The sequence below is a fragment of the Brachycentrus maculatus genome, unplaced genomic scaffold, assembly GCF_059751285.1.
Source record: "Brachycentrus maculatus isolate JH-2025_06_01 unplaced genomic scaffold, ASM5975128v1 h1tg000090l, whole genome shotgun sequence".
NCBI classification, from domain to species: Eukaryota; Metazoa; Arthropoda; class Insecta; order Trichoptera; family Brachycentridae; genus Brachycentrus; species Brachycentrus maculatus.
In genome coordinates, this window is record NW_028280844.1 from 262,112 (window position 1) to 277,167 (window position 15,056).

General features: G+C 29.7%; 2 protein-coding genes across 2 annotated transcripts; both read left to right on the plus strand.

Moving 5' to 3' along the window:
- Positions 1-2,037: 2,037 nt before the first annotated feature.
- Positions 2,038-4,108, plus strand: mRpL23 (mitochondrial ribosomal protein L23). The gene is made up of 3 exons (XM_088258091.1): positions 2,038-2,176; positions 2,724-3,003; positions 3,867-4,108. The coding sequence occupies exons 1-3, from the start codon at positions 2,163-2,165 to the stop codon at positions 4,023-4,025; spliced, it is 453 nt and encodes a 150-aa protein (XP_088114217.1). The 5' UTR covers positions 2,038-2,162; the 3' UTR covers positions 4,026-4,108.
- A 1,827-nt stretch (positions 4,109-5,935) lies between these two features.
- TTLL1B (Tubulin tyrosine ligase-like 1B) lies at positions 5,936-15,015 on the plus strand. Its single transcript, XM_088258031.1, has 10 exons — positions 5,936-6,087; positions 7,035-7,232; positions 7,518-7,717; positions 7,804-7,990; positions 8,164-8,365; positions 8,899-9,062; positions 9,193-9,259; positions 9,340-9,449; positions 9,543-9,683; positions 12,997-15,015. The coding sequence occupies exons 1-10, from the start codon at positions 6,032-6,034 to the stop codon at positions 13,019-13,021; spliced, it is 1,350 nt and encodes a 449-aa protein (XP_088114157.1). The 5' UTR covers positions 5,936-6,031; the 3' UTR covers positions 13,022-15,015.
- The last annotated feature ends 41 nt before the right edge of the window (positions 15,016-15,056 follow it).

The following is a 15,056-nucleotide window of genomic DNA, read 5'->3' on the forward strand; positions in this document are numbered from 1 at the left end:
ATCCTTATTCATACAAATACCCCCTCTCTCGAAGAATTACTATCATTATTCAGTGAAAACACAAGGATTACAAAATATTTAGATAGAATTTCAAATGCCTCGTTATGAAGGATACTTAATTTGTCTTGTAAGTTTAAAACGGTTTTATCAATATAATCTTATAAGTATTTTGATTGGACTCAAAACTCCTAGAAGAATTAGTATGCATTATTATAGGTGTTTTGGTATGAAACATCCATCGTTCTTTTTACATATATGAAAGAAGATGACAGTCTGAGTATCCCAGGACTTACAACCTGACATTTGTCTGGCTGAAGCAATCATCTTATACACTTATAACGATCACCATTCTGCCCATTTTTTAACATCCATATTTGATTAATTTTTAAACCTATATATCGCTCACTCCTTTCAACAACGTCATATTTCAAAAAACATGATTTTTCAGGAGATCGTTTTTAAAGTTTATAAATATAATCAAATGTATTAAAAATAAATATCAAGCCACTTATTGAACTTTTTACTGTGCAATAGATCTTTTCAGGTAAAACCTGAATGTTTTTTCTTCATTTGAAAAATATTTAGTATATTTAAAGAAATAATAAAACAATACCTTTTCTTCAAAATGCAAAAACAAGATTTTCTGCCCCATAGCGGGTAAATATTAAGTTAAAAATATGCTGCTTTTGCTGGGATACAGTACATTTTCTGGGCATTCCGAAAACATGCACAACTGAAAATTGACGAATTTGATATATGGCGTTGTTGAAAGGAGTGAGCGAGATATGCAACGGTCTCGGATACCTTCCACGTTAGCATTATTTAATACATTCGGAAGTATGGCTGATTGAAGTGCCATCAGTTGAGAAATTTGTAAAGTAGTTATGTAGCTTGCTCCTTTAAACATAGGTGAGATTCATTCCGTATTAGTTCACATTGATTTTTTAGGAGACAGTCTGATATAAACATTAGCTTTTTTTAGATACTTTTATTTTACCGGTTGATTATTAACAATATTACTGCTATTATTATATCAGGCACTAGCTTATTCACCCTACGGGTGATATGTCAATATAATAGGTGTCTCAACTTAATATGAATTTGTATTCAATAAAATAATACAACATTTTGAGTGTGTCCAAATACTTGTTCACAAAATCTGGATTATCTCCAATTACAGGAGTTATTTTCATATTATTTTTTGACATCTCATCAAAGATGAAGAAGAATATGGAAGTCTGGGCATTTACGGGGCTGACGACCGTCATAGGCTGGTTTAAGTGATCACTTTACACACGTGTAACATTCACCAATTCTACCCATTATTACAACCACACTAATTGGCCAAAACCAAAATAATAGGCTGGTTTAAGTGATCACTTTACACACGTGTAACATTCACCAATTAAAAAAAATTGACATTTTACATTAATTTATATGGAAAAAATTGTTTCACTTAACAAGTGATTCACATAAGAGTAAGATTATAGAACGAATTATTCCTTTTGTGGGAGGTTCCACTATATTCAGACGGAGGTATGAAATCCGGCGGATAAAAGACATTAACATGCTACCTACCGACCAAGAAGATCTGCATATGATTCTTTATAACTAACTAACTAACCATCACGCTGCTTCATCGCAGAGGTAGGCAGAGAGAATAGAACGCCACACCACCCTGTCATTGCAAACATTCTTCACCTCATCTCATATGTACCCGCTGATTTTTTCGACTCCTGACCTGGCCGCTTTCAAGTATTTGATAAACCTGATTGTGCCAAGTTTTTCTTTGTCTTCCTCTGCTTCTTTTTCCAACTACATTTGCCTCATAAATTTGTTTTATGTCCGTTGATTCATTACATTTTTTTAAAAAAGGGTCTTCATAGTCTACGATATTATCGTTGATTGTGAACATTGTCGCACACATCAGTTAAATAAATAAATAAACCTTTTAAGAAATTATACAGTGTGAGAATTTTTTTTATGTGATTATAATTCGAAAAACTAATTAGCAACGTGACGTGTGCGCAAGGCTTATTCGTTTAAGATTTTAATTGGGCAACACTGAAATGTCAATGAATTTGAGGTTAGGTTCGGTCTCTTACGATTCGGTAAAGTGTAGGAATAATTGATATATTTTTTTGTATAAATATTATCATAAAATGTCTACACGATGGTAATTTTAAACTTAATTTTTAATTTATTTGTTTAGTTAAAATTAATTTATATTCCCGTGAAAAAGAAAAATATTTAATTTTGTATCGAATTTTAAGTCGTGCTTATAATTATCATGAAAAAAAAACAAATTTATTACTCTTGATGAAATTCCATTATGGATTTTACAACAGTGTATCAAGAAATATTTATTAATATTGTATCAACGTGAAACAAAAAAAGATTTTAATGATAATGTGTATTTATTCACTAAGAAAATAAACCAAGAGGGCTTTTGTATAAAAAATGAGCAGAATAATGACTTCGAACTTGTTTGCAAAACAGGATATAAAAAAGTGTCCGAGTACAGAGGAAATCTCTTCACCCTTACTAGGATGAAAATTTCAAATGCAAATATATTTTGTCTATGATACAGTTTCATGTTAGAATGTCTGTTTTATTTCACTCGTATCCTAGTTTCAATGTAAATTAATCAATAATATATTCTAAATCATATTTCTATATGAATCTATTGTATAAAAATATAAATCAAATGTGTTTTGTTTCAGGTATCCATTGTACCAAAGAGGTAACCCACAATTACGAGTATTTCTGCCAAATTTTTGGATGAAATTAATTAGACCGATCCATAAACAACCTGAAAACATAGTCACTTTTGCGTGCTCAATGGAAATGACCAGAATGGATATTCGACAATACCTGGAAAAGATTTACAAAATACCTGTTAAAGAGGTGCGGACCAGAATAGCTGCGGGAGAATTAAAAAAAGCTCCAGGTAGAGCCTACATCATCAAAGATGATGATATGAAAATAGCACATGTTACCCTGGTGAGTTTGAATTGGGGTGCTTATTTACCCATCTGTTTATCTATGCCTACAATAATATTGCTCACTCCTATCAACGTCATATATCAAAAAACTTGATTTTTCAGGAGATCGTTTTTAAAGTTTAAGAATATAGTAAAATGTATTAAAAATAAATATCAAGCCACTTATTGAACTTTTTACTGTGCAACAGATTTTTTTTAGGTAAAACCTGAAGGTATTTTCTCCATTTGAAAAATATTCAGTCTATTTTTAAAAAATAATTAAACAATACCTTTTCTTCAAAATTAAAAAAAACAACACTTTATGCCCTGTAGCGGGTAAATATTAAGATAAAAATATCCCGCTTTTGCTGAGATATAGTACATTTTTTGGGCATTCCGAAAATAGGCCCAACTGAAAATTGTCGATTTTTGATATATGACGTTGTTGAAAGGAGTGAGCAATATGACCTTATCACTACATATTATCATTTCTTATATTATCAGTTCTATCAAACTCCATTGCTTTGTTTCTTAACATGATTTGTGCAATAGCGCAGATGAAATTAATATAAAACTAATAAAATTTATTTTTAAATTGTAATTTTTCCATCCACGTAATGTCAATTTTATTAAATACTATAAAGTTGTCACATCTTAGAAATATTTATAATTAAGTCCGATATGATTGTACATAAAAATTATGACTAACTCATATTTACTAGAGTAAGTGGTCGGTATTTAACCAATGTGAACTGAACACCATTTTTTTAATTGTAAATATTATTGGTGTATGTCTGTGCTTGTATAAGTGTAAATTCACAGAATAACTAATATTATTTTTTCTAACAATAAACTTATTCAACACCTTTTTCATATTTGCAGCCTCGAGAGCATAAGTTTGTATTTCCTGAGATGTACTCCGATGCTGATACAAAGAGAGAAGAAGCTGATAAGTCACTGGATGAAAACAAACTAATGTACCGAAAATATCTAGAGAAATGTAAAGATAGACCCGGCCTTCCCGGCTGGTATTCATTCTAAAATGATATTTACAAATCCCAGTGCACTTATTTTTAATATGTTTTAGTTTTATTTAGATCTTGATTAAATAAATTTTAACCCGACTTGTTTTTTTGTTATTGTTATTGATCTAGTAGATTTTCATTTATTTTAATTTTTTAATAACTCAATAATAAAATCTTTGAGGAAATCCTGTAAGTATTGATGTGCAAGTCGCATAAACATTATGTAAAAAGCAAAATTTAATTACATAACTGATACAACAGCTGATCTGTACATACTGCCGATTCAAGTAATGAAATGATTTCCTATAACATTATGTAAATAGTATTGAAAAATACCATGTGCACATTTTGATTGCAAGTTATCTGTAGACTAGTCGAAATTAGAACCAACCTATTTTTTTACATATACATTTTGGTATTAATAAAACATTTATTTTTCAATAAAAAAGCGATACTTGCGCCAATGTAACAAGAGTTTGTCCAAAGTGTAAAACGAAATTGGAAATACATCTACCACTTATAGCAACATGAATTGGTTGCTTATATTTTGATTTCATAAATTTTGAAAAAGTAAAAATAAATTTATTTATTTACTGGCAGGTTTGGAAAACATTAAATACCTGTTTAATAAAAACAGCTGATGTGATGTGGGTACACTCGACTGCCAGACTGGCAAATTTCAAAATGATTTTTAAAAATATTTATTTTCAATTTGTCTTAGTGTGTGTCATGTATTTTTCACATTAACATTCCCCATGCTTACTGTCCTACCTGGAGACAGCCTCTAAAAATAGAGGCTTTGCTGGTGACTCCTTATATATGTATGACTCCTTATATGTGTCCGGTTGTGGTTCCGTGGTTAGTGTCGTGGACTCTTGAGTCAGAGTTTCTCGGTTCGAACTCACTCTACCACAAGTTGATACCTATTTCTAATAATGAGCCGCTTATAGGCTTACAGAAATAGTATAAAATTGAAGTATTTTTGTAAATAATAAAAACGCAAATATTTCTCTTTTCTTTTAAAAAAAAAATCATTTAATCACTACATTTTTTTTATCTTGTCCTGTGTTTAGAAGGATTATGTATAGGCTTGACATAACTTTTTTAGACTGACAGGACAATTAATAATTACAGTATGCTATTTTTCAAATTTGGTATAGTGTATAGGATACGGTCTCTCAAAAGAAATATAGTTTTTAAAATGTTTTTTTAATATATTTCCTTTGATTATATAATAATATCAGTAAAAAATATGGTGTAAATAATTTATAAAAATTATCAGACGTTTGAATGATGAGAAAAGGAAAGAATACATGACTGATATAAGCATTATCAATGAAGAAAGGTGTGTTAAGATAATTCGGACATGTGGAACAAATGGGTGAGGAAAGAATTTTAAAACAAATATATATGAGGCGAATGTATGTGAAAATAAAAGCCGAAAACGACAGGGGATTTCTTGGCATGATCAAATACATAAAAGCGGATAGGTAAGAAATCAAAATAAGCGACGGGTATATATGAGGAGATGCATGAATGTAGAATAGGTAAAGAATGTTTGTAAAGACAAAGTGGTATGGCTTTCTATCCTCTCTGCCTATCACTGTGTAGAAGTGGTGTGGATGATAAGTCACAATAAATTTAAAAAATCATTAACGAAATTTTCTCATTGAAAAACTGCATTTTAGTAAGTAAAAGATTCAAACATATCAGAATCCCAAATTTGGTATGTTTTCCATTCAGAAAAAAAACATGTACAAAGTTTTTGTATAAGTTTTGTGTCATTCAGATTCTGAATCCAAAAAACTGACATGTGCTGCAAGCATTATTAAAATTAGGTTAGCCCAAGACCCCAACATAATTACATGCTAAAATATTATTACCATGGTAACTGCCATTGTTACTATGGTAATTCAATAACTGTAATCTAAAAAGCATCATAAAAGCAAAAAGTATAATCCTTTTCTAGGTGGATTATTATTTCATCAGATATTACTATTTTTTTAACAATAAGATAAAATAATGAACGCAGAAGCTAAAAAGAACATGGCATCAAATCTCTCGACTATATATGGCAGGTAATATGAATGCTTTGTCACGGTAAAACAATATTCACAACAATATATTTAATACTATAGGTGTGTCAAAGGTATCGTTCCTTTTTATATGAAAGAAGATAGAAGTCTTGAGTATCCAAGGGCTTACGACCTGGTATTTGTCTGGTTTAAGCGATTACTCAATACGTAAATGCCAGGTCCTAAACTCTGAGATACTCAGACTTCCATCTTCTTTTATATAAAAAAGAATGATAAATGTTTCATATCAAGATGAAACACCTATAATATTAACATCTCATCCGTAGAGTGAATAATCCAGTGTCTAATATAATAAATAATATAAATTATGTAACAGCTGTCGTGTTTGTCAGTAAAAATACTCAATGGTTTGTAACACAAGGTTTATTCCCAATATAAGCACCATACGATTTTTTGTATGATCTACATTGGTCTCGATCCGGGCAAGAAGTGCGGGTTGCCAATGGTTGTTTTCTAGTACATGTGCTCCAGGCATCATGGCGGGTATCCATTGGCTGACATCAATGTTGTCATGTTACAATATAATTAATATTACATGGCAAAAGCACACGTAATGTGAATGGTTACTCTACCCAGAATGAAACTCAGGATTAATTAAAGGGTGCCCACACCAAGGCACTGAAACACAAAAGTACAACTGTAATTGTTACAGAATTACTTAACACACTAAGGACGAGAAAGGTATTTCTACGCATTCGGTCGATTGATGCTTAAGGACGGAAAGGTTATTTTTACCTTCTGCGCCGGCGTATGAGGCCAGCCTCATTTCAAAGTCAAAATAGAATGAATTATGTACCAATTTATTTGTTTTGGTCTTAACAATATGTGCATAATTATCAAATCCCGTCGCCAGCGATCCGCAGCGTCTTAATCACACTGTGTCGGAAATGTGTTAATCAAAAAATATTTTGTGTATATTAATCCATCAGGATTCCTGGTCCTGCAGCGGAACGTACAAAGGTTTCATTCTGTACAGATTTGGACAAATCTGTTCTGGTAAACAATTTTGAACGTCGTGGTTGGACGCAAGTTGGGCCTGATGACGAATGGAACTTTTATTGGGCCGGCACGCAAACTGTACGTAGTCTCTTCAGTGTGGAAAGTGGCTATCGGATGAATGACAATCAGTAAGTTGTACAATTTTAGTTGATACTAGGACTGATGTGACTGCTTGTACGCCCAGAGCCTAACAATGCATATTAATAAAAATATAAAGAATCATTAAAATTAAACACCTAGATTTATTGTCACTTTCATCGAAAAAGAATATTACATAATCAATGCCTAAAGGGAAAACCACGATTCGTTGCAGTGCCTTACGCCCCACGAGGTGCGAATAGGGACCAAAAGAAATAATATTTAAAACTAATTCTCCATTCCTATAATTTTCAATGTACTAAATCGATTTTCAGAATTATTAACCACTTCCCAAATCATTATGAATTATCAAGAAAAGATCTGTTAGTGAAAAACATCAAAAGGTACCGTAAAGAATTAGAACGTGATGGAAGTACACTTGCTGAGAAGATGGAAGTTGTGTTACCAAATGGGCAACTCGGAACGAGATATGTCCACTTAGATTTCATACCCATTACATTTGTTTTACCAGCTGGTAAGTGTATTTAGCTCCCTGAAGATGATCAATTAATTGTCGCTGATGCTCATAATACTAATAAATGATAATAATTTATTTTATAGATTATAACATGTTTGTAGAAGAATACAGAAAATCACCGCAAAGTACGTGGATAATGAAACCTTGTGGTAAATCTCAAGGTGCGGGAATATTTTTAATAAACAAACTCTCTAAATTACGAAAATGGTCAAGAGAAGCCAAAACACCATTTCATCCTCAACTTGCTAAAGAGAGCTATGTTATATCGAGGTATTTCAGTTTATTTTAATTTAACAATGTGATATTATAGCATAAATTTTAAAACGTATATTCCAAAATATATTCAATAATTTCCAAAATATGTTCAAAATATATTGAATAAATATATTTAGGTAACAGGAACCTATAACATATGCTATTTTTTACACTAAAATTTTTAACAGGTATATTGATAACCCATTATTGATCGGAGGAAAGAAGTTTGATTTACGCCTGTATGTTTTGGTGACTTCATTCCGTCCTTTAAAAGCATACTTATTTAAACTCGGTTTCTGCAGATTCTGTACAGTAAAGTATGACACAAGTCTGACAGAATTGGATAACATGTATGTCCATCTCACTAATGTCAGCGTTCAAAAACAGGGGGCAAGTATATATGCATTTATTTAAAGCCATTTATTTAAGTTTAACTTAATGTGTAAGTTTGTGCTGTGAGATATTTTTCTTGTTGTTGAGATAAACAGATGAATAACTAAGTGTATAACGATAATTTCATTAATTGATTCGGCAGTCACTTTGTGGTAAAATCTATCCATTTTTAATCAATATTTTACTTAGCATATACTACTACATATTTCTTAAAATCTACAGTGACACGTGTTTCGATGCATTCCGCACCTTTTTTTAAACAGCGTACGGTAATTACATATACGGTTTTTGAAAATGATGCGGAATTACATATACGGTGTTTGAAAATGATGCGGAATGCATCGAAACACGTGTCACAGTAGATTTTAAGAAATAGTGGTATTTATTAAGTAAAACATCAATTAAAAATGTATATAGATACCCTGTATGCTCTACTTCTATCTGAATATATATCCCCTTTACCCCAAAACAGAATAGTTCGACATGTGTGCAAAGCGCGTTATATTTAATAGAAGATTTATCTTTGATAGGGTGAGTACAATAGTCTCCACGGAGGTAAAATGAGTGTTCAAAATTTGAGATTGTATTTGGAGGGAACGCGGGGGAAAACTGTAACAGAAAAATTATTTTCTGCTATTCAGTGGCTTATAGTCCACTCACTAAAGGCAGTTGCACCCGTGATGGCCAATGACAGGTATGCATCCCACATTATCACAATTACTCACTATCGTATACAAATGGTATGAATTTGATACTTTAAAAATATATTTAACTTTACCAATTAGTTATTTACTACACTGTATGAAACTGTTGGCATTTTACAGACATTGTTTTGAGTGCTATGGATACGACATCATTATTGACAATAGTCTGAAGCCATGGCTTGTAGAGGTATTTAAAAAAAATACATATGTAATATTTAATTTTTTAAGCATGTCAGCTATTTTTACATGTTTATTTTTTTCCTAAAGGTAAATTCATCGCCGTCTTTGACCTCTACTACGGTTAATGATAGGATATTAAAATACAAATTGATTGACAATATACTATCAGTTGTAATGCCTCCAGACGGAGTTGCAGAGTAAGTATTAGAAGTATTATACGTATTTAAAAATTACTAATTAAAATTAACAAAATGTATTAAAGAAAATAATTCAAATTAACAAAATTTCAGTGTACGCTGGAACAAGATTCCGTCACACGAAGCTTTAGGGAATTTCGAACTTTTAATGGATGAAGAATTGGCTGCTCAAGAAGAATCTACTTTACATTCCAACAGTACTTCGAGCCGCCTCAAGTCACATAATAGATGGAAGTAAGGGATACATGACTAAATCATCCCTCATCATATTATCGCATCATCCAGTTTGCTCCTGAGAAGTTGATATTGCTCATTAATATTCACACCATCACCTACCTTATTTATAAGTCGGATCATGTTTAAATAACTTTTTTTGTACCCTAAATGTCTAATATAATATAATTAGATATTATATCTGCTCAGTACATCCTTCTTATTTCCAATACTTGCCGTCTTCATCATCAATAAATTTCAATATAAAATTACATAAAAATAATTTTATATTTACTTCCAAATAACTGACAGCACAATTGTCGAATTTGTCACTTCTGACCATTTGATGTATTGGATTTATAATTGTTTACCTAATTATTTACCAATATATCCATCCTTGTTCTTGCAGTTTACTTTACAAGTGACTATCGAAGTCATGGGTGGCCAACATTTTCAGTAGCCGGGCCAGATTTTAGAAATGAGATTTCCTACTGGGCCGTAAAAAAAATATATTTTATTATTCAAAGCAAACAAGATAAATACATATACATATATATTATATAAACATATTTACTAGGTTAAACTTATTTGCATGTTTAGCATCGTAATGCCGTTTAATGTTATACTTTTTCAAGATAGAAACAGAATCATTGCATATCAGGCTTGTTGGCTTTGTTTTAAATTCCACGAAAAAATAGTTTATAGTCCATCTGTATTAAAAACTTCTCAGGTCTTCTGTTACTCTTCTCCTCTTTAGTCCAACGTCTTTACTACTTGATGCCATTATGCGTCTTGAAATTGCCAGGATAGTGAAATTCTCCCATATATGGAATATTATACGAACTACGCACAATGGAATGTTCTTTTGGTGGTTTTGTGTACACCAAAGGAAAAAATACGTGATTTGCTCCGCGGGCCGCAAGTAGACACCCGGGGGGCCGCATACAGCAAGCAGGCCGCGGGTTGGCCACCCTTGATCTAAGTCATATTTTCATAATTGTTCACCTTTCAATATTAATTTGAATTAATCGAGATTTGAATTACATTTGTAAAAAAAAAATATGACAACAATAGATAATGGGTAAAAAAAAATTAATTTTATTTGAATAAAAAAAAACTTTTGTTAACAATGTGCAAACATCCTAAATTTATTTTTAAAAAAAAGAAATCTTAAAAAATTAGTTTACTAAAAGTGCTTGATGTGATGTTCCCAAATTGAAGCTATGGCTTTTATTTGATATAGAAGGCGCTGGCTTGCTTTGTGGTAGGGTTCTCAATAAAAAGATCAGAAGTGATTTTATTTTATTTATTGTACAAATGTATTATAATATGTATACATTGGATCTTAAATATAAGGCAATGAATCATCCGTGCGTAAAAACATGTTTGATTATTACTTATAATCAGTCTTAGTTTGCAATGAAAAACATATATAACATGGCAATTGATAAGGAACTAAAAAAAATCTTACGAATAGTCCATTATCATTATGTACTCTAAGATCCAAATAAACTATTTAGAATTTTCTGTTCAGGCTTAATTATTAAATACATAACTATTATGTTGTATTATCTTATAGCGGTATGGATTTTCTGAGGTATTTAAGTGTTAGAAAAAAAAATACATAATGTTATACACACCAAGTTATCGCTCAAATAGACTACATAGAAAAGTGAAATCGTGATTCAAGATCCAATTTCGCAAATTAGAATGTAGAAAAAAATCATTTACTTTATTTACTAAAAAAAAAATGCAAAAATACATTGCAATTTTTTCATCACAATATTCAATAAAAATAACATTAAATAATCCGGAACTTCAAAGTTTACGTAACTTTTAATCATTGATTTTAATCAAGATAATTTTTAATTTACATGCAAAAACTCAATCTTAATAGTTAAAACCCCTTCATGGTAATTTATACATTTGCAGTATTGAATGCCAAATAACGATTCCATATATATGCGTACATATATATAATTGTTGTTCCTGTAATATATATATATATATATATATATATATATATATATATATATATATATATATATATATATATATATATATATATATATATATATATATATATATATATATATATATACATCCTGCGTAATCGATGTGTAAATATTGATCTTTTTTATGTATTACTTTATTTTTATTTTCTATTTTAATAGTGTTTGAAAGATAAAATAAAAATTATGTATACATATTTCTCTGATAATGAAGCCTTTGGCATCAAAATGTCATTTGTAGAAGTTGACTGGTGATATAGAACCGACGACATTATCTCTAGCTTATTGGTAAAACACACAAGTTAAGAAAATTCAGATGAAACCATGAGAATAATGAGAAAAAATACATAAAGTATTTCTGCATGCATGTTTATTGATGAGGTTTAAGAAGTTTTGTTAGTGGAATTAAGCATTTTGTATAACATGTCCTACAGTCCTACTTCTAAATTCCAAGTCGATAAATCACAGTGAAAATCTGATCATTAAAAATGTATAACACAGAATATATGTAGGAATACATTCTGTTTTATTGCACTGTATACTTAAACATTTTCTGATTTTTGTAAATTTTATACTTCTTTGTTCTTCCAAAATTCTCTGATTTTAACATTTCTTGGATAACAATTGACTGTCATAATAGTTAAAAATATCCATTCTATTAGTTGAATTTCTAGAGCATTAGTTGATAAAAAGTTAGCAAAAGAGAAATTAGATATTATTATTAAAATGAAGGGTATCTAAGTTCTAGCTGCAATAAAAAAAACATATTTGGAGAAGTGAATGATTGATTCTTAAGAAATTTAACTGTATATCTAATGCAGCTACTAAATGGATAAAAAAAATATTAAATAAAGATAAAATAAACTATTATAAAAAAAAAGTTTTTGATACTCAACTTTGTACAGCAGACGATATACAAAAGTACACATTCTTATACATTATGACAGTTGTTAATTAGTATGTTTTACCTCTCAACGGCTGATGTATGCGATTCTTTAAAACAGCGGTCTTTGATATTTAGATTATTTCCTATTCTCGCTGATTAGTATTCGGAGGAGTGATTAAGTTGAAAACCACCGCTAAATATTCTAAAATCTAATTTGTTCCAAGTATATTGATAAATTAAGTACATACTCAATGAACAACACAATACATATTATATAAAATATATGTATCCAATACATATAAACGTACATACAATTCTGTGGCATTTATAACTAAAATAAATACATATTCATTTCATGTTGATATAATGATGGTTATAAGTAAAACAATTCACATAGATAAAGCAGTTTTATATCCCGTTATTTGATTTATTTCAGCTCAAGTATGAAAACCAAAAATTGATTTACTAATTTAGCATCAGTGAAAACTGTGTTACACTATTCTGGATTTTCTACCTGGTGGTGATACTTGGTAGTTCAACAAGACTATTTAAAAAAAATAGCATATCCATAATATATTTATGACAAAAAAACCTCTGTAATTTATTTAATAAATTTGTTTCTTCCCTGTTACCATTTTTTTTAAATATATATTTGATTTATTATTTGTTTTCATGCATGCAAAAAAAATTGCTTTCAAATTCCCTACATTTAAAGCTACACTGTAAAAAAAATCTACATGTGGTTATTATTTTTCACATCAAGGTAAGTTGCACATGGAAAGTTATTTTTTCTAAGTGTATATATCAGTGGTGGTACTTCCATAGAAGCCCATAAACCTGGCTTCCCTAACAACACCAAATAAAAATGAACAAATCTGGATCAAACGATTAAAAATACACAATTATCACAAACTGTTAAATTATATAAAAGGAAGTTTAATCGGTCATTACCTATATAAAACTCGTTGGATTGCCGGTTGATTTCCTATCTACAATATACCAAACTGGTGTATATACTTTACCAATCGTTCTTGTTGTATTATATGTGCATTTACTACGTATATTATTTTGCAAATATGCACATTCTCAATCATTCTTATTATATTTATACGTATCTATGAGTTCCGATAATCATTATTAAACACTAGGCATGCCATTATATGGTGATGGTACTTATTGGTGATGGTTGATATCTGTGGTACAACGTTTATAAAATGTATTTTATTATAATGAACATTTTCTTTATTTCTAAGTGATGGCCATTCCTTACAAAAGTTACATAATGCATATTTTAACGCTGATTACAATATATTGTTTTTCTTTATAATGCTTTCTGGGTGCTTAATATACTGGGAATGGTAATGGGCTTGCCTTATTATTTAAAACAAAGCCCAAAAGGATTATCGGTAAATCAATGTTGATATAATGAATATTCAGACGTAATAAACATAGTACATACATGCCTCCATAGACAGATTTGCTTATGCATTAAAGAAAATAAAACGAAGTCATATAAATGTTTAAAAAAAGATGGATCATTCGGTTGATAACATGTTTAAATATGCTGACTTTGCCTATAAAAACCAGTATTCAATCTCAATTTTTTTTTTTTTAAACAGATCCATTTTTAAGTTTATAGTGCAAATTATGAAAAATCATCAGAGCAGTTTATTTATTCATTGTTTTTTTTGTTTCTAACTAACCCATTAGTTCCAAGGCAAGTGAAGCAATAATAAAAAGTCTAAGCGAAATATTGGATATAACATTCTCTACATATAAAGTTTTTTTTAAAGATTCTCTATATAATAATACATATATAAAATGAAAAATAAAACAATAATTTCATTCAACTTTCAAATAAAAAAATCACTCGTCAAAAAACAGCATTCTTGTAAGTTTATAAAATATTGCGTATTTTTGAAAAGTTGGTACCAATGCTGCTTAAGCCAATGCAAAAAAATAGATTAAAAAATTCATATGAAATTGTGTAAAATTCAAATGTTTTAATTTCATTGTAAAAATAAATGAAACCTTTTTTAAAAGTAATAAAATAAATTCGTTATAAATAAAGTCATCTCAATATTAACTTATTTCATATTATAATATATGTATATCTTATTGTAGTAGTATTTACACATAAAGGCACTTATTATAGGCAATTGTTTTACAAATTACGATTATAAAATCTATACATTGTTTTAATTAAATTGTATTATAACAGGTATACAGTGTAATATGGTAAGTAACCACCGATTTACTGTTGCACACGTAACCTCTCGACATTAATTAGTGACAATACCTAAATATCAAAATGAAAATGTATCTTCTAAGTAGAAATGTAAAAAAGAAAAGTTAAAGTAATACTCGTATCTAAACTAAGATATTTATGGGTTTATGCAATTGTGACCATTTAAAGAGTCTTACACTGGTATTTTATTATTAGATTAAAACCAATATTTTTAGCTTTTCCACTTTTTTATTTGACCAGCGACCGGG